Below are 25925 nucleotides of genomic sequence, written 5' to 3'. Positions count from 1 at the left end.
GGGCTCTGTGGCTTGAAGCGTACGGTCGGCGGGTACCCCCCTCTCTGCCCCAGGGCTAGGAGTGTAATACCAGGGCTGGTTGCTGTACCGTGGATTACCCGGAATAAAACCACGTTCTGAGGAGCTACTTCGTCTTTGCGGAGTGACTGCACGCGTGGCGAGGGCCGCCGCGGCCGTTTACGGCTGGGCTCGCTCGAACCCATGGTGGGCACCTTGGCAGGCTGCACTGCATTACAGAGGTGAGGCCCACACTACACAGCGGCCGTACCGCATAAGCCCCGCCTTATTTTTTGCAATAAATCATGGCCAATGTCACTAGGCCACTTAGGGTGCACCGCAGTGGCAATAAAGACATCGTGGCAGCCATCACGAAATAAAATTGATTTTGGTGCCCTAATGTTTGTCGTTCGTAAACAAGAACAATAAATAATTACGGAAATCATAGTTTATTTTATTTTCGATAGAGCGACGCCACAACTTCACCATTAAAATCGCATGCTCGGTATCCGTCCGTCATCATCAGCATCATCTTTATGGAGATTTCCTGTGTTATAAAAGTTTCATCCCCGTTTTGGACAGCCATGGCTCCGGTCTCGCTTTCGTCGCTATTTTGATGCCCTGAGACTCGGGATCATGACCGCGCGTCACCACGGCGACCCCTGACGTCCCTTCCGTCATAAGGTATGAAGAAGCCCGGAATCAGACGAATCTTTTGTGTGCTAAGCCAACCCTCAGACGGAAGCCAGCATGCCTGACCCTGACCACCTAGTCACAGACCGAATGTGTGCGATCAATAAGCAGCGCCGACAGCGATATATCCTTCGCGGGGCGGCGCAAGTACCAGACTGCTCAAGGCATCAACGGATCTTCTTGAAGCCGCCTCAGCGACTCCGCACGACCTTCAGGAGGCCATTGACCTTCTTTAAATTAAGGACACTAGGCTTTATGACGTAGAAAAGTAAATAATAGAGCATCTGGGCCATGATGAAGTTGACCGATATTAATTTGACGCATTGGCTTACCGAAGATCGACACGTCGTGCCATCAACCGTCTACCCTCTGCCTTGAACTGTCGGAAGGCGACCGGAATGCACGCAATACCAACGGTACATCAGGCACCCCGTTTTTGCCCTCGAGATTCACTTATGAGATCAGCCGGCAACGCGTTAAAGCGGTCCCTCTGACGTGTGCTCACATACATCGACCTCAAAAGCTACCTTACTAACGTTGCAGGTTTCGCCATTTGAGGGTGCGGCACCTGTAGTGCAGAGGCTTGGAAACAACTTCGAGGGGAGTACGCGCGGACACGGGTACTTTTCCGACATGTAGCAGACAGATGCGCGAACGTCCATGTATATCGTGCCAAGAAAACAAAACTAAGGGACAGCGCACACCGCGTTGCGCACATGACGTACGGATGAAGCATCGACTCGGGACAGCGTGAGGCCAGCAGGCACGTAGGAGTACAGCTGCTCCATGGTGGTGATGCAGGACCCACTTTCTTCTAACACGACTCGCGACGCGGAGAAGAGCTCATTGCCCCAAACAGAACAAAAGAAGACAATCAAGACTGTCCGTGCACGTCTCACAAGTCCCCGTATAGGAACAAGCCATCGTCGCAACTCGGGATTCAGCGTTCCAAAATGCCGAAGATGGGGCTCTGCGCAAGGACTTGCAGTTGGGAGCCTGCTTCAAGGCAGCATCAAGCATCCCAACACAACACGGGTTGGGGGGCTGCGCCTGCCGCAGACAAACACGGCTCGGCAGCTTCCGCGCAAGCAGGCGACAAAAAACGTGAGGTAAAGGACGTGAAAGAAAACATTAAAGCGACACCGTACGCGTTCGAGTACATCTTCTTTGCAAAATTCGTGAAGATCGGTTCCTTACTTGAACTTTTTGGAAATCCGTGGTAAGCACAAGACCGGCTTCGGATCCCCGCTTGACTCGCTGCAAAAGTGCTACCGCAAAAGCGAAAGTTCGAGAGTTTCACAACATCACCTCCAGCAAACTAGGTACAGCACTGAACGATGGAGACGTTTCAAAGAGCTTGTTGCACGGTTTGATTGGCGGCCACTTTAACTTGGCTGCCCTTTGCTGTCTTGAAAGCGGCAAGACGGCGCACGCATTGCTGCAAACGGAAGAGGAGCCAGAGTTGTCCAACAGCTTTCCCTGTATTGACCTGGACCGAAAAGCAACTTTAAGGATTGTGAACATATTGTTCGTCGTCGCACCGATTCTCTCAAGGGCGCGAGAGAGAGATGTGGTCAGTCGTTGAAGCAGTGTAACCTAAGAATATGGTGCAAGTCTGATGACTTTGATGAAACTTTAGCAGGCTCCCCCTGTCTCGCTCTACTCGCAAGAAACCTGAGCAGTGCGTCGGGAAAAGAAACGCCGTCGCATTGCGTTTAAAAAGGAAAGTGGCCCACGTGGTTTCGAACGACGTGTAAATGATCCGCGCGCTCAAGATAGAACTGCCCATCAGTATAGGCGAGTCTGAAACGCTGCAGGAGCGGCGCATCAGCTCGTAACTCAAAACGTTTTCCAAGCTGCCACTCGAGCTATCGGACCACCTAGGCGCAATTGGCGCGACCATCGTCCCATAAGCAACGTGTTAGAGCAGTACGCAGGAAAGGGATTGAGAGTAAGAGAGATAAAATTTATTTTTCTTTTTATCTAAGGCCTCCTCACTCAAGGAGGCCTGTGGATTTCCTGAGTGGTGGGTCTTCCGGGGGTCTTACCGGGAAGGCGGGGTGCCTACGGTCTTCTGGACAAAGCCTGCCAATGATAGCTGCTGCTGTAGCATGAGCGGTCCAGTATAAACTCCATGTGGATATTGCTTCTATCTACCTTGGGGCATAGCCACGCCATGTGCTCTTGACTGATGGGTACGTGCCATTCATCCCACACTAGCGGGAAGAAAGGGATTGAGACGCCGCGCCAGCTGAAGCCCTCCAACACACAGAAGTGCGGTTGGCGGTGCAACGATTGTGCCGGAACATTAAAGGGCGCGCTGGTACCTCTTAATGGCAGACGTGAACGTTGCGTGCGCGGAAATGTGTTAAATTTCATGCTGGGTATGCATCTTGTCGAATTCCCGTGTCGTAAAAGTTTAATCTCCGTTTTGGACAACCATGGCACGGTGTTGCTTTCGTCGCTTTTACGTTACAGGTTGGAATCTGCGGAGATTACTTCTTCTCGACGGAGAAAATATTGTTCTTCAGTAATCAAATAAATCGTATCGCTGTGTTTTGTACACCGCTCCACGTGTTAGTTGTATTTGAAGTAATTTTTGAGGATACGTAACGGATTTATTCTACGATCATGACGTTATCAAGTGGCGTAACATGAAGTAAATGAACCAACCTTTTCAATATTTTGTTTGTACTTTCCATTCCTAACTTGATACGAATATTTAATATACAATGACGGTGTCTTCCCGAGAGGGAAGATGAGTTTGCTCTGAAAAACAGTTCAGTTAGGGAGGCACGCCGATAGCTCTTAAATATGAAATGAACAGCTGTCTTTCATATTCGAATTTATGAATGTTAGCGAGAGTAAAGGGTCAGAGATTAAAGCGGCATAATCTAGTACTGGAAGCAGTACCCCTTTGTATACAGGAAAAACAACGAATGGAAGGAAAATGCTCAACGTTTTTCTTAAGATTACTTTTTGGTTAGCCTTCGAAGTTTCTATGTCAATGTTTTTTTGTCCAGTGAAGGCATCCGTTATCCAGCAACCAAGCTGTTTATTGATCTGAAGTTCAGAAAAAAAATGAATTGTTTTGTAGAGTACTGAAAATTTAATTTGCTTTGCTTATGACAAATGGACATATACGCCTTTTTTTCAAAATTGATTTACATTTGCCAAGCCTAGCAGCAACAAACAACATTGTTTAGCGACCCTTGAACGAAACTTCTTCTTGCGGGGACAATGTACATTGCTTCTTTTTCAGAATATGTGCATCTTTATTCTGGATGACAAGTTGCCCTGGAGCAAGATTTTCAACAGGGTGGAGAAGCTCAAGAATACGTTTACGCTGGAGCACTTTGTCATTGGAGAACACAACCTGGAGAAGATATTTCTCGCATTAGCAAAAGTGATGGCGGAAAACGAAGTAAGTGCTGAAGTTAAGGACAGGGCTAAACGGTCTTCACGTGAAACAGTTTAGGCTAGTTTTCAAGCAATTTGTCACTGTGTCGTTCGTGGCTCTTCATTAGAGCCAGGGCACATGAACAGACTGAAAAAAGCGTCGCGTCGTCGATATGCCTTCCCTCGATGTTCCACCTAGCCACCACACTATCCGCAGTGTCACGGAAGCGACTTTTTTTTTAATATGAAAAGTTTTCGACATGCCCCCTGGGCTCGCGTTAAAGCTCATCTTCTGATCATTGGGGACACGGTGCTTCAGGTGACTTAATTGAAGCTAGCTTTTGGCTGAACATTGTACCCTTCTAGGAACTGTACGCCCTCTGGTGGGCAACCGGGCAGAATTTTCCTGAGGAAAAGCGACCTTTTGTCCCCTGTTTGGCTACAAACCGGAACCTAGTGTTCGAAGAAGAAAATTAAACGTTTGCTCACGTTGTATTCCACTCCGAAATTCGGCCTCACTACCCCCACCAGTTACCATCGCCACAGGCAAAACAGCGGGCTCTGGTTATTTGCAATCGAGAAGATAGAAGATATGTTCTGAGCAAAGCAGCAAATGCCGCAATGGGTATACAATACGTCCGGTCTTTTATCTACATTAAACACAAATGTACATTCACCGAATGGGAATAGTTATAGGCAAACAACGTGGAATAACACCAGAAAGAAATGCGGTATTCCTTACAGCTAAAGCCAAACGGGCTACGTGTGACTATCGTTAATACAAAGTTTATGGGTACTCCCAAAATCTTCGAATTACAGAACTTCCGAGAAAACGGAACACACAACAACATATTTTGTAGTCCGCAACGGGTTTCTCTCCTTATATCCGCTCATAAAGTTCACTTCCATACCCATGTCTAGCCTGCGTCACGGGCTGCATTGATAGCTGATTCGTTTGGGAAAAATCCAAGACAAGCTTCCACCACACACACGGCACACGGGGCGCAGTGCGCAAGGATTTCAATTGATGTCCTCAAAATAGAGTGATGTCCATGTTGGCCCAAGTGTATACTTTCCAGCTGCTTTAAACACTTTCCGCTGTGCTACTTTAGCTCGCGAGGCAATCAGTACAGAACAAAGCCCATTCTGCGGCCAGAAAGTTTTTTAGCGTGAGCTACACTAGCCGAGGTTGATCGACCAGATTTAGGGTAACCCCCGAGGTCGAGTGCGTTTCTGCGAAGGAAAGTTTCACATCCACCTGAATGCAGCCATCCGGCTACAAAGGAAAGCTATACAGCTTCCTCAGAAACTTCGCAGTTGAAGAAAAATTCGTCCAGGTCCAGGAACTTTCCTTCGCACTAGCCGAGGTTGAGCAGTTTCGCACGGCTCCAGGAGAGCTGTGCTGCGTAAGCGCGAGGAGCAGTGACGTCACACGGCGCACAGAACGTTGCTCGCTGCCCGGAGTCTTACACACCCCACACTCCCAGCCTCTTCGCCGACCTCCCTTCCGCACGTGGTGGAGCGGTCCAGTTGATGATCATTCGAGGGGTAGCCGGGTGTGGAACCGATGGCTAGTGCGTCGCAGCAACACCGGCGTGCGCCTGTGGAACCAGCTTAGCTCTGGGATGATTGTGACGCTGCGTCGGGGCCGCTTGATAAATATACATGCGTCACATAATGCGTATACCGTATGTGTGTCATTGAAGCAGCAGTAAGCATTATGAGCTAATCCTAGATAACCAGGAAAGCTAATAATAACCAGCTGAACCTTTACTCACGAAAAGTATATCCTGACATACCGAGGCAAGCCACTGCTAATTTTTACCTCTCTCAAGAAAACACACTCACCTCGCTGCTTCTTATTCAAAATACCTTCCAATTAACCAAAACATGCCGTTTAGTGCCAAAGTATTGTGCATTTTCTGCCATTGGATTTCATGTAATGTTGCATGAACCGGCACATCTATTGCAAATAACCTGAAATTCTAATTAAGCGAACTAAAAAAACCGAGAGCCGACTGTACTGAGATTTTTCTGTTTTACAAATTTACGTTGTAACAAATCCACCCCAGTCACCTACAGGAGATTTCGATCTAATTATCCGCATTTTTTAGAGCAGCACTGCTAACAACATTCAAACGGAGAATTTTCTTCGCCCATCAGATCAGCAGTCGTTTGTTGGCGCTCCTCTGAGTGTCCGCAGTTTGCAAAATGCATTTTCGTTCCGTTCCAAGGAGGTTTTGAAATAAAAGAAAAGAACAAGGGCTTTGCATGATTGCGAATACATGTGGGTCTGGTAGCCACATATTTTGATACATGCCGTTAGTGCTATATGGTTTCCCAGCTTCGTACCCTTGCATTTTTAAGCATAAAATTGAGCGCCGGCATCCAAGTGTGGCATTCCGGTTCAGGGAATTTTCTCAACCTACAAATGGCTACTGTCTTCTTGCACTGTGTAGCACGAATTATTTCCGCATAGCCAGTATTGCGGGAAAAATCTTGATACGTGCTCAGTCTCAGGTTTTTAACGTTGTTTCTATATGTGCAAAAGCCATCAGAACCATTCCATTCAGGTTACGGGCAGTACCTTTTGAAAGCGGATTGCTCGAATGTTATTTGGTTCTGCAAACGTTACAAAATATACACTACAGTTCACACCTTGCTTTCTGCGAAGCATCTTTTTTAAATTAATGTTTCGCTATGTTCTTGAGAAGTCTGAATGTTCAGCGAGAGAGCTAGATATGACACGGAACGATATAAAGAGTCAGGGCTGCTTGTCGTGGAGCAGACCTTGAATGAAGATGTACACTTAGCCTCGGTGTTGTATTTTTCCCAGCACTGGGGTAAAAGTGACAGACAGTCATTTGGCCTTACCAACGCAATATGAAAACACATGCACATGGTCGTCCGCGTTTCTCATATCTTAGGGCGCCCAGCCTTCCTTCATAAGGTTTCCTTGGGCGTACTTTCCGATCGCACCGCTGATTCGGGTGCTTAAGACGTGGCGTAATTTAAACAAACTCTTGCTGGATCCGCTGCTTTGAAAAAACACAAACTTGCACAGAATCTGGGCAGTGCAACTCAAGACAATTGCCCTAAGTAAACAAAATTCATAACACTCGCGACGCATATTTAACGCATTTGCACGTTCTTATGTGCAGATATTAGCATCATGTCACATAAATGGCATTCGAGACATAATATAAAATTTGAAATACGATTCAAGGCAACGATTTCATGCTTTCTTTGAAGAAACGAGGTGTGACTTGCACAAATTTCTATTTAATATGATAGGCTACTGGCGTTTCTCGCGCCCTAATGTCACCGCATGTACGGAGCGTATTAACACTGTACAACAGCGGCATCCTCGCGCAGGCCCACAAGCGAATCAACAAGTGTGGACTGGTGTCGTTAGGTACAACGTGTGTTGAGGCATTTGGTTAGTAATTATAAGCACCCCATATGCCGTCGCCCCTTTTGTGCATGATTGTCATATCTGGTAAATCTTACCAAAGCTTCAGTTTATAATCACCTTACATACTTTTTTACCCTCACCCTGTACCTAGGTTACCTGTTTGACGACGCTGGGGCCCATGCGCAAAGGTTTGAGAAGGCTGAAAATGTTCGTTTTACTTCGTTTTTCCTGGACATTTTTTGGGTGAATGCCTTTAATGCATGGCAGACCTCAAACCTACTTACCAAGGTCTTCGCGACATTACCCACTAGTTACTCCCGGAATTCTGTAACCATTAGCCAACAATGTTCTGCAGAGATTTTTAAGGCGCTGCAGGAGTAGGAACTTTCTTAGGTACTTACGCAGTGCATCGATTACGTATCACGCGTTGTACGTTCTTCTAGTCAGAATAATTTTTTTAAGGTACTACATCATTTAGGCAGTGGTTCCCACAGTTGACTATTATGAAATTAACGCGAGGTCTTGAAAATGGCATTTTTTTAATTCTTTGTCACTTACCGAACCAAAGAAACCTATTTTCTAGCCCCAAAAAAGCTCTCAAACATTCCCGATGTATGCAGTTACTCCACGATTACGTCGCCGTCTTCAATGGACAAGGACACCATCAACTTACCGAAAACATTTCTCCCACGTCCCCTCGCGGGAACCCCTGTGTAGGTGCGACGCATAGGGGGTTCCGTTGTTGTTTCCGTTAGGTTGATTCTCCCATCGCGTTAAACGTGACGTGAACCCCCTGCCGCTGCTATGACGCAATGTGCCGCGGCTATGACGCAACACAATCCAGCACAATCCACTTTAATCCAATCCAATCCAAATCCAATCCAAGTCAAGCCAAGCCAATCCAATCGAATCCAATCGAATGCCCCTCGCGAGAGAGTGTTCGCTATCGGAGTGGAGATGGGGTGAGCGGCGGAGAGCGCAGCTCGCGCGGCAAGGAGAAAGGGGGAGGGGTGTGGACGGACAACAACAACGTTGTATGGAAGGACAAGGCGAGTGAATGACATGCAGTCGCATCTAAAACTAGGATTTGATTTCGTCAACCAGGTTATTTAGTGTCTGGTACATACCATGAATAGATGTAGCATAAAACAGTTTGCCGACATGACCTTATTTTTTGCCGGTTACACCCAGCCTAAAATATTGCTGAAAATTTAGCGCGAACTATAAAACACGGACAAGAAGGAAGGACTACACCGTCGCTTACTAACAACTGAAAGGTTTATATTCACAGAAACCACATCTGTATACCCCCAGGGCCACCATAACAAACACGTCTCACCCCTGCACATGCGCATATGTAGGTAATACAAGAAACTGGGCTCCTTCGTCCTTCTTTGTTGTCCGTGTTTATAATTCGCGCTTATGTTCAACAATGTATGTTCACCAACTAGATTGACTCTCAATTTTACCTAAAATATTGAAGTTGGAAACGAAAAATTTTATGAAACATGTGTACACTAATAAAAATTCCTCGATGTTTTTCCCTCGAGAACAAAACGCAGCCGCCTCTTCTAAAATTCCGCCTACATCTTTATTTTTCGATATGATTCTCCTGAACTTCGGAGACTTCAAGGAAAACCTTTCTGTAATTAAAATGAAGAAAGTGATAAAACTGCTCATACGCCGGTCATGATAATTCAGTGTTCAGGGCCGCAATATGTGGGGGGAGGTGGATTTCTCATTCCACACTTTTTTGCAGGTGGCCGCAGACAATTTGTCTGAACAACCAAGCCTCCCTCTATACAAGATGCAGTCCGGACAAGGGAAAGGACAGCTGCTTCGACTGGCTGAACGTCCAAATAGGCAATCCTGTGAAGCTAGCAAAAATCAGACAGGATATTCAGATTATTGATCTGGTTCGATTAGCTTCGTTTTCTACGAATAATACCACAATGAGAATCACGTATGCCACGAGTGCTGCATCGTTATTTCCTAATAGTGTACCGCAAGTTCAAAATAATTTTTAATGTGATCGTAATCTTAATTTTATAGTTTACGTCGAGTGATAGCCAGATAGTTACCTCTTAGAGGAAATTTGATGTGGCTAGACAGAGTCCACTCCGCTCGCAGATTTATGACGACTGGTGAAAGATGGGCGCACTAAACGATCCCTTGCCCAGACAAGTGGTCATCCTACACATGCCTCTGTAGAAATCAGAGTACGAGTTCACGTTAATTTTGTAGCACTTTTAAACTTGCCGCTTCACTGCGCTGTACTTTTTAAATTTTGTAGACACAGCAGTATACTTTGTACGCCCTGTCTGTGTTTTAATTGCTTGCAAATTTATCCTTGGTTCTATGCTTCAGTATTCTCCCCCAGGTACATTGAGTATTCATGGTCAGTTGAAGTGAGTCACAGCGGAACCTGAGGCACCGTTATCTTGTAACCTACATTAATAAGAAACCGACCTAATACTGAAACGGTAGACATGTTAGCGTTGCTCAACTGCTTTTTGTTTTTCACCTCCGGCACCTTACTTGATTCTCAGATTACCCTCTGTGCATCACACTACGCTTCCTTGCTTTTTCCTTGCCTTACGTTATTTTATAAGCCTCTCATGCAAATGATCGGTTGGCACAAATGGGCTACACAGATATCTTCTTCGAACATCTAGCCAACTTGAACTTTAGTAGCTCTAATAATTTCTTTCACTTCATTGTCAAGATATCAAAGTACAAAGAAAGCGCAATTACCGGCCAATCCTAATTTGTGACAACAATGTTCTGTGAAACGGTCGTTGATAAAACAGTACAAATGAAAGAAGAAGAAGTAGAAGAACGACAACAACAACAAGAATGGATGGATGGATGGATGGATGGATGGATGGATGGATGGATGGATGGATGGATGGATGGATGGATGGATGGATGGATGGATGGATGGATGGATGGATGGATGGATGGATGGATGGATGGATGGACTGATGGACGGCGGACGGACTTACGGACGGACTGTTGGATGGATGCATGGATGGATGGATGGATGGACTGATGGACGGCGGACGGACTTACGGACGGACTGTTGGATGGATGCATGGATGGATGGATGGATGGATGGATGGATGGATGGATGGATGGATGGTGGAGTCGGTGGGTATTAGGCACGGGATGGCGTGGACAAATCAGCCGCCTCGGTCCAAGCAACCACTGAGGGCTCTGATCATGTGGGCAGCCAGTCCCAGTTGGTCTGAGAGTTTCCGCGGCAGCCAGCCGCTCTCTGGTGTAATTTTGTGGTTTTGTAGGGTTGTGGGGCTCTCGTGCAGATTGTGTTTCTGAGGAAATGAAATAAGTCAGTAGAGACACAGACGGACTGGGGTGTCAGGCGTGCGTTGGAATAAATGGAGACGAGTGAGTGTTTGCACTGTATTTGTTTCTGTCTACGAATGGGTGTGCCCGGCATGAAGAGGAGGGAACGTTCTACGGTCGCTTAAGAAGTCTCCGGTTGAAAAGTTTTCTGAAACTGACATGAAGAAATTACACGTGAGTCTTTTCATCGAGACGGACATGCATGACTTAAAAATATCTTTTACGCCACACCGAGAGAGCGAGAGCGAGATAAACCTTTATTGGGTCCATGTCATTCAGGTAGCGCTTGTAGCCGGTGGCATCCACCACTCACCGGCGACTGCCACAGCCCTATCGATTAACCGGACCTGAAGGTCCAGATCGGAGCTGCGGAGCGCGGCCTCCCAGTGCTCCTCAGAGGTGATAAGTGGGAATGTATTTTGTGGGCATGCCCATATGATGTGAGAAAGGGTGGCGTGATCTCCGCCCAGGCAACAGGCTGCGGTTGGATAGAGAGTTTGGTGTATGTGTGTCAGACGAGCTGGGTTGTGGAAGGTATTTGTTTGTAGTAAACGCCAAATGTGCGCTTTGTGGTTATCCAATTGCTGGTTCGCCGGTGGGTAGATCCAGCGGGAGAGGCGGAAGTGTGTTGTGGTGTCATTAAATGTGACCAGGCGATCGATCCCTCGCAGACCGCGCCCCGTGATAGGGATAGAGGTTAGGCCCTGCCCGGATAGTGAGCCCTCGGGCGAGTTCGTAGGCCGTCTCATTCCCGTCGAGGCCGGAAAGTGCGGGTGCCCAGGTCAGGCATATTTTCTCGTCTGGGGATTTCGATTGAAATTTTTCCGGAATTTCGAGTGCCACTCGTGTTAATCTGCCTGTGGCAAAATTTTGGATTGCAGACTTTTAATCGGAAATGATTGTCTGGGGGTTGGATTTTGTATGATGGCTAAGGCTATGGCCGCCTCTTCCGCCGTTTCTGGGCGGGTGGCTCGTATGGTCGCCGAGTTTAGTAGTTTTTTGCAGAAGTCTGTTGTAGCAACCTCATTTGCGTCGTGGCGTCTGTACTCTTCTGCGTCCACATAGATGGTGTTTGGGTTATTCCGGAATAATTTATGGAGTGCTTCTGCCCGTTTCTTTCTCTTGGCTATGTGATGTTCAGGGAGCATGTTGCGTGGGAGAGGTTTGATAGTTAGCCTTGTGTGGATGTGTGTTGGTATAGGGTGGAGGTGTGTATAGTTGGTGTGGTGTCCAATAGATAGCTCTTGGAGTATGTGTCTCCCTGCGGCTGATCGTGCGAGTCTTTCATACTGGCTAATTAGGTGGGCCTCTATGAGCTCGCGGACTGTATTATGGAGGCCTAAACCGTCGACGCGGGCAGTGCATGTGCCGGGGATGAGGCGAAGTGCAAGTTTGTATGTTCGCCTTCTGAGTACATCGACCCGCTCTAATTCCTGCCTGGTTAAGCGAAGGTGAGGCAGCGAGTATAGCAAACGAGTAAGAACGAAGGCCTGCAGAATGCGGATCTTTTCATTTTCTCTCAAGCATTTATGGCGGTTCGTTATTCTGCGTATTAAATTGGCGGTTTGTGTCGCGTTTCTTTCCATGAGATCTAGGAATTCTCCATTTTTTCTATCATTCTGGATAAGTAACCCAAGTACTCGGATGCGCGAGACCTCTGGGATAATGTGTTCTTGAATGTGAATCTTGATGTTTGGCTTGTCTGGCCTACGCGTTTGTGGTGGTAGCAGAAGTAACTCCGATTTAGTGGGTGAGCATGCGAGTCCTGCTTTGGCGGCTTCTTCTACCACTCTCTGGATGCCTTTCTGGAGGATTTCTTCTAAATGCGCGTCACTGCCTTGGTTTGCCCAGAGCGTAATATCATCTGCGTATAGGCTGTGGCACAGTCCTGGGATTTGGTTGAGTTTTTGTGGTATTTTAAAAATGGGTAGATTCAACAGAAGTGGGGACATCACTGCTCCCTGGGGCGTGCCGCGGCCACCTACGTCTATCGAGGGGGTGTGAAGGCCACCTATGTGAAGGGTGGCGGTTCTGTCGGTAGGGAGTCTTTAACATAGTTATGCATTCGTTCACCTGCATTCACTGATTGTAGGCCTGCGAGAACTGCGCCATGGGTGACTTTGTCAAATGCTTTGCTTAAGTCCAGAGTAAGAATTGCAGCGGAGTCATGACTGTTTGTTCTTCGTTCGATGATGTGATGGTAAAGCCTGAGCATGACGTCTTATGTGGACATGTTTGGCCGGAAGCCCACCATGGTGTGTGGAAACTGATTGGTGTCAGTAATATAATATATGAGTCGTGCATGGATGACATGCTCCATGAGCTTACCAAGCCATGACATCAGAGCAATAGGGCCGAGGTGTTCTAATTCTAGTGGTTTATTTGGCTTAGGAATCAGTATAGTTCTGGCACGCTTCCACGATTTGGGTATAGTGCCGGTTCGCCAGCATTCGTTAAAGTACTCAGTGAGTAATGTGATTGCCGTATTGTCCAGGTTGCGTAATGATTTATTTGTGATTTGGTCTGGGCCAGGGGCTGAGTTGGATCGGAGTTTTGCTAGTGCTGCTCTGACTTCCGTCTCTGTAATATCTCGGTCCAGCTCAATGGTGGTAGTTGTGATCTTGGGGTATGTGGAAGGTATATGTCGCGGAGCGCATCTACGAATTCCGAATCCGATCCTTGGTGTTTCTGTATGATCTAAGTGAGGCAGCTACTTTGTTTCGTCTTACTGAGACTGTGATCAATCAAGTGCCTGAGAAGTTGCAACGTTTTCTTTAGGTTTAGGTTGCCCTGCAGACGGTCGCATATCTCGTCCCACTGGTTTTGAGCAAGTTGCGAAGCGTGTTTTTCAATATCCGACTCCAGTGCGACCACCCGTAGTTTGAGATTTCGGTTGAATTTACTCCTTCTACAGCGTGTTTGGTTACTTTGAAAGGCTTCCCAGAGATGGGCGAGCCTGGAGTCCACGGTTAACGAGGGAATATCTGTATCGATTTGTTTCGGTACAGTTTTGATGTCCGATAGAAGTTGCGCGGTCCAGTTCTCAATGTCTGTAATTTGGGAATCTTCTACTTTGCTTCCTCGTAGCGTGCGGAAGTCATCCCACTCAGTTAGTGTTTGTTTCCGGGGGACATATTTAATCCTGACAGTGTGCGCTATAATGGTTTCTATAATGTAGTGATCACAACCTAATGTATGTCCTGTGTTGTTCCAGCTGTCTTCCTTGGTGTGTAAAGTGAAGGTAAGGTCGGGGTTGGTGTCTGCTTGTGCACTATTGCCGACTCTGGTGACTGTGCTTGCGTCATTAAGGATGTTAAGATGGTGTTGTTCTGCCTTATCCCAGAGGTCTGTGCCTTTAACACTGCTTTTCTTATATCCCCATGCCTCGTGTGGGGCGTTAAAATCTCCCACAATTATGAGCGCATGTGGTCCGACCTCCTTAGGAGTTAGCGAGAAGAGGCGGTTGAATCTGTCCTTGTGGTGTTTTGGAGAGCTGCACACATTCAAAATGAAGATTTTTGGGTGGCTCCGTTTTTTTAGGTATACTGTTATTAGGTCGTGGGGAATATAAACACTATGAAACTGTTGATGGGCTGCTGTTAGGTTGCGGTTGACCAATACCGCCGTTTGCGGGAAATGTTTACTTTGAAAAGCCTTGTAGCCCGCTATCCTCACGTGCGTATTTGTTTCTTACAGCGCAATTATGTCCGGTGGGTTACCTTGAGATTGAACCACCAATTGTAAGGCGGGTCGTTTACGTTTATATCCCCGGCAGTTCCACTGCCAGACTTTACCGTTACGGTTTGTTCCTTCTGCGTTCAACATGAGGTTCTGAGGACTGTTGCGGGGTGTCTGTTGGTATCTGAAGATGCTGTGGTGATTCGATGCATTTCATAATGTTGTTTAGGAGCTCCATACTGTTGTGGAGTTTCGTGTCTATGTCATGAAATTTACTTTCGGGGGTTTGTTTTAACCTGCTAAGCCTATTATTGATGACGTCGAGTTTTTCATCGTGGTCAGTGAGTTTACTAGTTACATCTTTAGTGACGGGAGTCTCTACAACCCGTTTTGTAATAGGGGGAGAGTTCGTCTCTGCCTCTCTGTTCGTCTCCGTTGCCTGTGATAGGCTGTTGCACAGTGCCTAGTTCTCTTTGTGTAAGGCCAAGTTGTTGTTTTTCAGCTTTAACATGCGTTGTTTGAGCGCTTCGATTTCCGCTCGCATGCTAGTTAATTCGTGCGCATGTGCAGTGGAAAGATTGGGTGCTTGGTGTTGACTCTGAGGAGGGTGGGAGCCCGCGCTGCCCCAGCTCACCTGCTTATTGTTGGGCTGGGTCGGCGGAGGTGGTGGCTGAGTTTCTTCTTCCTCTTTGCTCGTTGAGCGACCCTTTTTGTTGGCCGATGAATTGAAACGGCTTCTTTCCCCGCGCTCCGGGAGACCAGGCCAGTCTTGTGGGCAGCCGGGTAGAGGTGGCGGCGGTGGTGGTGGTGGCAGTTGCCATGGTAGGTGCTGCTGTTTCTTCAAGGGTGGTGGTCTTCGTCTTGGCTGGAACCTGGATCGGCATTCCGCAGAGCCGGTGATGTGAGTGCCTTGGCACACTACGCATTTGGGCTGGCACGGGTGTTCTGGGTTTGGATTGAGGAGTCCACACTTTTGACAGCGAACTTGGGAGGTTGGGCATACGTCTGGTCGATGTCCTGTGCGCCAGCAGGTGGTGCAGGCTTCTGTTTTCCGTCGGAACGGTTGACATCGGTAGGTAGCTCCTCGATATGAGATGTGGTACCGTATAATAGTGCCGCCGAACAGTATTTGGACCGCGTTGGAATTGCCCATTCTTCTGGCGTTTAGGATACTGCATGTCGTATTGAATCTTACGCGGTACTCAGTAATGACCTCAGGTGTGTCGTCAATGGGACCGTTGAATATTATCCCTGTAGCAGTGCAAGATGGGGCGGTGACATTTGTGGCGACCTCGAAAGTCTGGCCTCTGATGTTGATATGTTTTATCAAGGCGATCACACTGCATCTTTCCTCTGAAGCGGTGTTGAACATGGAATAGTTCGAAGTCACGTTCGTTCTTAGCTGCTCACCTTGCAGGTATGACAGTCCCGCTGCTTTATAAACGGCGTCCAGTATGTCAGCTCGGCTTGTTGTGCGGACATTGAGTCCGCCATGAGGTCGGAAGACGATTTTGAAGTCTTCTTCAGGGAGCTTCTCCGGCGGTGGAACGCGACGCCTCGGGCGCGGACGATGCTGCTTTATCGCATGGTCGGCCCCAGCGGTTGGGTTGGGCGTTTCGGCTATCTTCTTCTTGGCGGCGGCGTTCTCACGATGGACATGGTGGACGTGCTTCCAACCATCCTTTTATAGTTCGTCAGGGGGGATGTGTTCTCCTTCAACGACGACTTCCATGCCGCCGCTGGTCGGCAGAGTGGAAGCTAGGCCTAACGAGGTACGCCTAGTTCCAGCGTGGTCTCCCTTCGGGGTAACGATCTCGGAGATCTGGGCCCAGGGCCCGGAAAGCTTGCCAGGGTCCAAAACTTACACGGTAAGAGTCCTGTTCGCCAAAACACGCGGGGCAAAAGGGTGGTGTCCCGATTCAACGCCGAAAACCGACGGAGCCGAAGTGAGGCACGTCTTTTCGCAGCGGCGACTAGAGCGCCTCCTACGCCACACCAAAACCTCCCACCTTAAACAGCGTGATTTCGTTAACACGCTTGATTTGTGAAACCCAATAGGTGCTCCTTGTTGACATGGGTCTCCAAAGCGTCACCGCTGTGAAGACAATAAGAAACGGACACGATGGTAAAGAACTAAACGCCTAACGCTAAACTATTTTATTTCGACCGAAGCATCGTAATGAAATAAAATCAGCCATTGCAGGTTTTTTAAACAGCAAAACGAGATGATTCGTTTCTAACCCACGTTACCGCTTTAATTTTCAGCGATGTGTGGACAGAACCGCTACCACGTTGGAAAGAATAATGTACAATAAATGTGCAGGATAGAAACTGCCGTTCGAAAACCCTTCTTCCAGCAAAAAGAAATGTTGTAACTGCAGATGACATGATCCTGTACACTCTAAATAAAGTGATATTCAAAACTGAAAACACATCTTTAACCTAAATATCACGCAAAACGTCACGAAATAAAAAAGGATGCTGTCAGCCGACCCTTTTATATAGGAATGCTCATGTGGCTTGTGGGGATGAACGGCGTCTGCACGCGCAGGTGACCAAGGTAACTGAAAGTCACTTGGCTCCCTCCCGCCCCGCCACCCAAATGACCATCTGTGGTAGCCCAAACAAGTCTTGCGCTGGTTACGGTAACAGCACGCGTCACACCTGAGCATAAAAACACTGGAATTGGCGTGTCTTAAGTTCATGCCTACCCGCGGCCTCCGCAACATCGGCGGCGATGACCGTAGGTAAGGGAAAAGGGAAATCCCTGCTCCCCCTCCATGTCTAGCGTACACAAAAGGTGCCGGCGAGACAGGCCACCTCTTCAATTACGCTCGCGGTGGATATCGTAAGGCCTCTACCTCGTCACCACCTCAATCAGCGAGTGGGGATCTTGATGTCACGCCCATTCGTCCAGCATCCGAGTCAAGTTTATGTTTCAGGAAAAACATTAAGCGGACCTCGTCGAATGGCCCTCATTATGATTCAGTTACCTAGGTGCAACCCTCCTCCAAGGCACACATGTTATGTCTTATGTTTTTATGGCTGTTCTTTTATTGAAAGTGCAAATGAAAAACACGGGTGATGTATTCGAAATGGTCTAGAAACAACGATCAAGAATGTTTGCCTGCAAGAACCGCGAACGATAAACGTAATAATCAAGCCGGTAATCGCAGTGTGGGAGAGACAGCGACAGCTAGATTTACTTCTTTTCCGTCAGAGCGATTGCTGTGTAGAAAACTTTCCCTCGTCTACCTCCTCACTTCCGCATTTTCTTTGAAGCAGTGGTTGTGCGGGAAATCTTTTTTAATGATATAATAAGAATTTATTATTTCTATGCATTCATAACTACCGCCTACCGAGTACGGAATTCGAGTCCTAAAAAACGAGCCTTCGAAACCTTTCGTATTAGCAGGCGACACGGCGCTCAGTGAGCTGAGGGTATCTTCAGAGATACCCTTAGATACCGGTAAGCCCGGGAAAGCTTGCCGGAAGGATTTTTGGTCATCTGTAGCTTTTCGATTTAACGAACACTCTAGCAAGCTGCACTACAACACAATACATGTGTTTCCATATCGAAATGAACGTACGCTGTTCTATTTATTTGCGTCCTAAAAATGGAAGATGATTAAATTAAAGTGATCGCATCTGAGTCACTCTCCAATCTCTAGATATGTTTCCCGGTATCTAGTTTAACAATACAGCTTTAGTGAAGCTGTTTCCGACTCTCCAAAATTTAAAATATAAACTCTCAAGTAGTCTGCAAGACAAACTTTTAGACACTTAGGGATTTATAAACCTTGTGATTTTATCATAGCACGTATCAGCAGCGCTTCTCGAAGTGTTTTCCTCAGGGCTGTCTCACTAGTAGCAATATTGAGATGGTTTGGCAGAGTGCTAACGCTCGGGTCGCACGATAGGCTGAAGAGTAGGAGTACTTTGACCTACGCAGACATGCGACACCCAGAAAGCCCATGTCCTCCCAGCGCGCAAAACACTCGGGAGGTCTATTCACCGCCATTCGTAAAAGCACCCTGGAAGACGTTTGGCGGATGCATGTGTGTTAATATGTTCAGGTAGATGAATCACCTCCTTCAAAAATGTTAAACGAGCCATGTAGACAAACCACAAGTTCGTGTTATTCGAATGTTTTCGTGTTTCACAGTGCCCCCACCACTTGTCCGAATACAAACGATGCATTATTCACTGAGAAAAATAATTATTTTAAGTTAAAATTTGGATTTTCCCGCTACATCGTGCATATTAGTTTTCTGCAATGACATCACATGGCCTTGTTTACCGTTAGTGAACCTGGATGGCGCCAGCACACCGCGGAATGCCGTTTTCTGCCTCTAGTTTGTGAATTGTTTTGTTCATGGAGACAATCGTTTCGTGAAACATGGTGCTCGCTTAACAAATACGGTCACGTAAGACATCGTCACTTGCGTCAATCGGCAAGTGTCGTCTGAAACAAGCACAAAGCCACACAATTCTGTGCAGCTAAACCAAGCATAGTGCGCGCAGTACTAACAGCAACATACGCATCGGTACTTGTATGTTTACGTGTGCTTTCGTAACTTCCACTGTTTGTCCCACCATTCTAAGGGCTTTCAAGAGAATGTTCCCTACATTTAAGCGCCAATAGCTCGTTCGGCAAGCTTATAAGCTCTGCCTAATTTACGTTTGAGTTTGCCGCCCTCCACCAATCTGGTATGACATCGTAGGTTCTGTTGCGGGAAATGAGCTAGTGGGTCGCATGGCCATTCCCTTTTTTCCTAATTATGTAGCTTATCTGAACGAAGTTTACGTTGAAAGTGGTGTCAGTATGATTCTAACGAGGCAATATTTTGAATGCACCAAACTTGTGTTTTCTCTTCATGGCTCCTTTAAGGCGATGCATATTGGTGCGGTTGTTAGAAATCGAATCATCGCATTTTCGTATAGTTGCGATTCCTCCACCTATGTCTTCTCTTCGCACCGCGTGAGGGCTACGCTCGTATATTTCCCATAATGCCTCCTTCCACGGTAACCTCTGCAACAACATCCGGTAGCGCGCGCGTGCTCCTGCAATAGTTTGTGCCACAAGCATGGCTTTAGGACGGGGCCGTTTGATTTTCTGCGTTCTGTTAGTGCCGTGTTTTAATGCAAAGCTTTCTACCCCTACCAGCCAACGGTTCCGCGGCGAAGGCGGTGGTGGGGGTGGAATATTTCACTCACGGTGCCAACTGTAGATGGCGTGGGGGATTTACCTAGTGTTGCCCGCGCGGAAGTGCCTGCTCGCCGGCGCGGCGTCGGAGGTACGGCCTTGTCGTCTGCTTCAGCAATGTTGTTTTGGGCCTGTTTTGGAGCAGCCTCCCGTCCACTGCGCGCTGCCTTCGCATGGCTTGATTAACTTGTGTGACAGCACTTCCAGGGTAACACGCACCCGACATAATTAGGTGGTCGTGCGCCAAAGATACGTTAAGGATTGGTTTGCAGGGCGGGAAAACAAAATGTACAAACACAGACAGACATCTGGCCGCTAGAGAAACGCTACCTTTTGCGCACTGCTTGCCACGAATGGGACTCGGTTTTCTATATTGGTGAATACCAATGCGGTTGTGTTTTAAGTTGCTCCTTTCCAGTTGCTCCTTTCGCCTTTTGCAATACGCAAAAGGCGAAAGGAGCAACTGGTTCGATAAATACCGATTATAAAAGTTCCCTCAGATTTCTCGCAACTTTCAAACTTGCTAAACTAACTAGTTTAAATCGGTATAAATTGGAATCACTAAGCTCACATGCCGAATAGTTTCGGTGTGTGCGCCTGTTTCACGCGGTGGTGTAGGCCCATGCTAGCACATTGGGATGGCTAGGTTCCGCTGCCTCACCCTTCGAAAAACGCTCCTCTCTCCGCTTTCTTTCTCCCTACACTTCCGGGCTACAGCGGCGGCGTCAGCCGCTCTAGCGCGGCCATTGCCGACGGTGCTGCTGTGTTCGGAACGCCGCCCCGGCTAATTCCAAGTAATGTCTGGCAGCATCTCTGGTTTCACTCTTTGTAGAGCCACGTGGGTGAATTCAAGTGACGTCGCATGGGCAACTGCTGTGGGTGTCGTTTAAAGCTTTGCTTTCCAACCACCTTCAGAGCGTGGATTGGAGCCAATTTTTCATTTGTCATTCTGCTTGTAAATCACGCACGCTGTTCATTGCTGGGAAAGCTCGCGGAAGCAATAGCACAGGACTTTTAAGCTTTCACACTACGCCGAAAGATGGCGCAAAGAAAGAGAAAGACAGAGTGAGTGTCACCATGCGGACGCGGCAATGACGTATTGGTACGTATTGGAGTCTAAAATATGTGCGCGAACGATTAAAGTAAACCCGTGCATGCGTTCCGAACAGACGTCGGTTTATATACTGCTTACCTGATCCTTTGCTCGCGCCGTTGTCGAGCTTGGCACCATTCACACACGCACAAAGCAGTAGTATTCCCTTCTGAAATCAAGGGTAGGACGGAAGCCCGTCTGGTCAGTAAAACACATGACAACAATTAAAAACTGGCGCCGACCAATAACATTTACAAAAATGAAAAATGACATTTCGGCTCCCGTAGAGCAGCCTTGTTCAAAATAAAAAGGGGGTGAAAGTCTTTCTCGTTTTTTAGAAACATTCTTGCTTGGTGCCAGTTTTTACTTGTTGTGAGTATTCCGTTCTGGTCATCCACGCGGTTCTAAACCTTTCCAACCGTAACAAAAAAATTACGCCCACCTCCGCTCGCGGGAACCCTGGTGTGATGCGACGCTGAGGGTGGGGTTCAAGCGCAAGCGGAGGGCAACCGTCGACCGAAACGCCGCCGGAGAGCGGCACACCCGTTATATGCGCAGCGCGCCCGAAGGAGAGGAGGCCGCGGAGAGAGAGAGTACTGCACATGCGCAGTACCGCGCGCAGCGCCGCCCACCGGCGGAGTGAGAGCGCGCTGGGCCGCACTCCCGCAGATGTTGAGAGAGTGTTCGCTCTCACCTGGGCACGCGCCGGCGCCAGTGCGTCTGCCGCGGCTATGACGCAACACAATCCGACACAATCCAATTTAATCCAATCCAATCCAAATCCAATCCAAGCCAAGCCGAGCCAAGCAGCCAATCGAATCCAATCCAATGCCCCTCGCGAGAGAGAGTTCACTATCGGAAAGGAGAGGGGTGAGCGGAGGAGAGTGCGGACGCCGACGACGACGACGACGACGGACGCACGCAGGAAGGACAGGGCCGCCGACAAGAGATGCCCTCAGCGTCGCATCTAAAAGCAGCCGAAGCGTTGCAATGTTCGGCGCAGGCAGGGCCTTTTCCTTTATCACGCGTCGTGCATTGGATGCCCCCTCCTCCCGTTTTCCGGAAACTTCTAAACGACCGTGCGCTTCTCAATTAGACTAGCACACCGTAACCGATATTACGACAGTACACCATCACTTCCTGAGACGCATTTCACTCCGCCGACGCAGAGGCTTAAAGTCACCGCTGTCGAGAGTGTGTCCTGGAGAATGAATGAGGCAACCGGTAATTGTGCTTCGTCTACTGTACAAAACTTCTTCGCCTCAACATATATATATATATATATATATATATATATATATATATATATATATATATATATATATATATATATATATATATATATATATATATATATATATATATATATATATAAGACAGAAATAGGAATTGGCAGTCAAGAAGACCTCGGAAAGCAAAGGGGAGGATGTAGTAGTTCAAGATAAAGAATTTGGAAAATAAGAAAGTGGAGAAAAAATGCCCGCCAGGTGGGATCCTATTCTGATTCGCTACATGCATAGCGAGGGCCTCTGTTCGGGCAGTCTTGGTGCCATAGGGAGCTTAAGATGGTTCAACGCTGGTCGGCCGCTCTCGACATGTCGTAGACGCTCGAGTAACGGCCCGGGGGCTAAAAAGAAGGTCCCCTTCACCCCGAGTAGTCCGAGTGGCGCTGGCTACCACCCCCAAGCGCAGGAAACAAAAACACCTGAACATAAATACCCCAGAAAGTGGAGGCTAAAGTAGCCCCGCCGGTAGCGTAGTGGTTATCGCACCAGACCGGCATTCTGGAGGTCGTTGGTCTGGATCCCACCTGGCGGGCATTTTTTCTCCACTTTCTTATTTTCCAAATTCTTTATCTTGAACTACTACATCTTCGCCTTTGCTTTCCGAGGTCTTCTTGACTGCCAATTCTTATTTCTGTCTTATTTTCAACGAACCCCTCATTTCCTATTCTGATTCGCTATATGTGTGCGTGCGTGCGTGCATGCGTGCGTGCGTGCGTGTGTGTGTGTGTGTGTGTGTGTGTGTGTAGCGACTCCTAATAGAAAATGAAGGGCTCGTTGAAAATCTATCTATACCAATGGTAACGGGAAACGAAGATTTGTTTGTTATAGCCGCTATTTCGTTAAAACTAGGTTCGTTATAAGTGGGCTACACTGTATATATATATATATATATATATATATATATATATATATATATATATATATATGGAATGACCATTTGTTTTCGTAAGTAAGTTTTTAGAGTGCGTGTCTTCTCCGCCTGGTCACAAAGATTTTCTCACCAACACTTTTCTAACAACCGTTTCGCCGACATTCCGAAGTTTTGACAAATATATAGCCAAGACGCTTTTACCTCGTCCCATTAGCAGTGGGGAAGAACGATGCCACCAATTTTGGCAATGTGAGCTACCTCCACGATCGTAGAGGCAGCAATTTGGTGACAAGTGTGTCAGCACGCCCTCCGCATCTGTGTCTAACCTTGAATTTTGCTATCTGGATGTTATTTACAAGAAAGTTCCCTTGTGTCTGGCCTAAGTTATGCAGTATCTTATTTTGTGTGTTCCCTCTTTTCCACGTGCATATATGTTCGTGTTTTTTTTTTTCAATAAAAGTTTATTTGATAGTTCTCCATCCCGTGTGCTCCTCCTGGTTGTCGTTATTTCCTCGCCCTTCGTGTCACCATGAAACGTTACCAACTGGCCCAGCTTTCTTTGTTACTTCGCGATTGTGCCGGGAAGAACGTGCCTTCAGTTCGTTACTTTGTTAGTAAGAAATTACAATCAACCGACGCTTTCATTTTATAGCGTAAAACCAAGGTGCACGAAGCACTTATTGCGCTGGGCGAAGACAGCATCAGCCGCATGACCACACATTAGATGAGATATTTGTGGGAATTTGCGGGACGCTTACGAAACCAGCATTATTCATGAAATATTCGTATAAGCAGCTTGGAATTCTAAAACTGAAAATGTGAAAAGCCTAAACAATATATCCTTCATATTACTGCGAAGCACTATACCTCTAACCAGCCAAGAAAATTTTCGTGTCCGCTTCAGCAGAAAACTTCTGGGCTACTACTAGCTACACAAACAAACATCCAAGGCTACTACTGGCTACTCGCTACACCCAGGGTATACAAACTACTGGCACCGCCATATATCGCACCTGGGCCAGAATTGAAAAGCGTAGCGAGAGCCCGTCGCCTTGCCGACTAATCTACGCCCACAAGGGGAGACGGGGAGGCAGACGGTGGTTTGGATTTAGCGTCTCTAGGGGGGGGGGGTAGAGGCTGAGGGCGCTTTTTGTACGCGACACATGAAACAAGAGTGAGGCGGAGGGCGTTGGAGAGATGACACCATATTCTCACGCGGAGACCATTTCGTCACCCTTCGAAAGACGCTCCTGTCCGTTTTCTTTCATCCGACGCTGCTGCGTTCGGGGCTCCACCACGCGAATCCCAGGTTACTGCTGGCAGAGTCTCTGGTTTCACTCTTTGTAGAGCCACTTGTGTGAAATCGAGAGACGTGCGAGGGTAATCGTTATGGCAGTTGTTTACAGTTTCCACACCAACCACCTTCACAGCGTGAATTGGAGCCACTTCTTTTTCGCTCGTGCCAGCACTGGCTCATGGCCGAGTTGTCTGGAGCTCCGGCTTTGTTGTTTGCCACTCGCAAATTCGAATCCTCGGTAGTGCATGTTTTTTTTTATGTTGATTCATTTTTTCGATAATGTTTTCTATACTTAATTCACCATTTTTTCGCTGCGACGGTCATTGCTCCATGAAGGATTTTGCAGACCCGCGAAGACTGCCACTGACGCCCTGGCGAGTTCTCGTTGGCGGGGTGTAGCCATAAGCACGAACTGCTTGCGGTTTACAGGTAAGAGTCAGCCCGCCCTTGACCTGGTTCGAACACGTCTCTTGCGATACAGCCACGAGCCCGGCAAGCTTCAATGGTGAAGGAAAAGCGCATCGCATTTGAGCGTCACCGGTGACGCGGAGGGCGTTTATCCACTGCGTACTTCTCGGCGAGTGATCGTTGCAGTTGCACGTCGTGCTTGCAGGCTTCATCATCATAATCATCAGCCATCTCAGTTCTACTGCAGGACGAAGGCCTGTTCATCGACCTCCAACCCCTCCTCTTTTGTACCAACCGAGTCAACTGTTTACCCCCGAAATTGCGTATTTCATCCCTCCATCGTGTTCTTGCCCTTCTAGACACATCTCTTGGTACCTACTCTGTTACCCTATTTGTCCTCCGGTTGTCGGTTCGTCTGCCCACATGGCCAGCCCAAGTCCATTTCTTTTTCTTTACTTGAATAAGATATTGTCTACTCGATTTTGTTCTTTGATTCAATAATCTGCCTTCCTGTGCTAAGGGTTTCTTTTATGATTAATGGTTCAATGGCAAATTTGTCTTTGGCCTCATTAATGATTATTTTCAATTCCACAGGTGTGGTTCAATTCTCATGTTTCTGGACTGTTTTTTTCTTGAACCGGTAGTAGAGAAAACTTTTTTTCTTTTTTCCTTAGGCAGTGACCTAAAGCGGTTGCTACACCTTGGGTTATTTCAATTGGAGACAACGATGATTTTAAGATATATCAAGCGTTTTTTTTTTTCGAAATGAGCCATATCCACAAACCCGAAACTAGGTCAGATGAGACTGCAGTGCAAGTAAAACTCAGCAACTTTTCTCTAAAAAAGAGGTGGCGATAAAATTGGTGAGATAACGCCCTGGAAATGCGTACGCAAATGTTAGTTCGTATTAAAAAGCCAGATAGCGCTGTTTCACGCGTCAAAATGAGTTCTATCCATTTTCCCAATGGGAGTTTGCTTTGGGCTCCACTGTTCGGACTGTTTCGTAGGTGTATTCTGAAGGGGCAGTTGTTCCTGCTTTTCGGAGCTGGCTTATCATGAATCCAGACTAGGAGATCGCTGAAGGATCGGTCCCCAGACGTTGACGGCAAAGTGAACGGAATAAGTGAACGAAATGAAGCTCTGAGAAGTGAAATAATAATTTCACCTCGTCTCCCCCGCATCTACGGAGGAAATGTGGTTGTATTAGGTGCGGAGC

At 47.4% G+C, this 25925-nt stretch overlaps 1 protein-coding gene across 1 annotated transcript in view; it reads left to right on the top strand.

The window, feature by feature from the left end:
- Positions 1 to 9509, top strand: part of LOC144139985 (ATP-binding cassette sub-family A member 9-like) — a 30692-nt gene extending 21183 nt beyond the window's left edge. The window contains exons 3-4 of the mRNA XM_077672202.1: positions 3953 to 4114; positions 9264 to 9509. Coding sequence (XP_077528328.1) covers positions 3953 to 4114; positions 9264 to 9416 — 315 coding nt within the window. The 3' untranslated portion in view covers positions 9417 to 9509. The remainder of the gene's footprint in view (positions 1 to 3952; positions 4115 to 9263) is intronic.
- Positions 9510 to 25925: the final 16416 nt, after the last annotated feature.

Source organism: Haemaphysalis longicornis, unplaced genomic scaffold (genome assembly GCF_048455015.1).
Source record: "Haemaphysalis longicornis isolate Haplotype H1 unplaced genomic scaffold, Haemaphysalis longicornis Haplotype H1 scaffold_5, whole genome shotgun sequence".
Taxonomy (NCBI): Eukaryota; Metazoa; Arthropoda; class Arachnida; order Ixodida; family Ixodidae; genus Haemaphysalis; species Haemaphysalis longicornis.
This window is presented reverse-complemented; position numbering and strand designations above follow the sequence as displayed.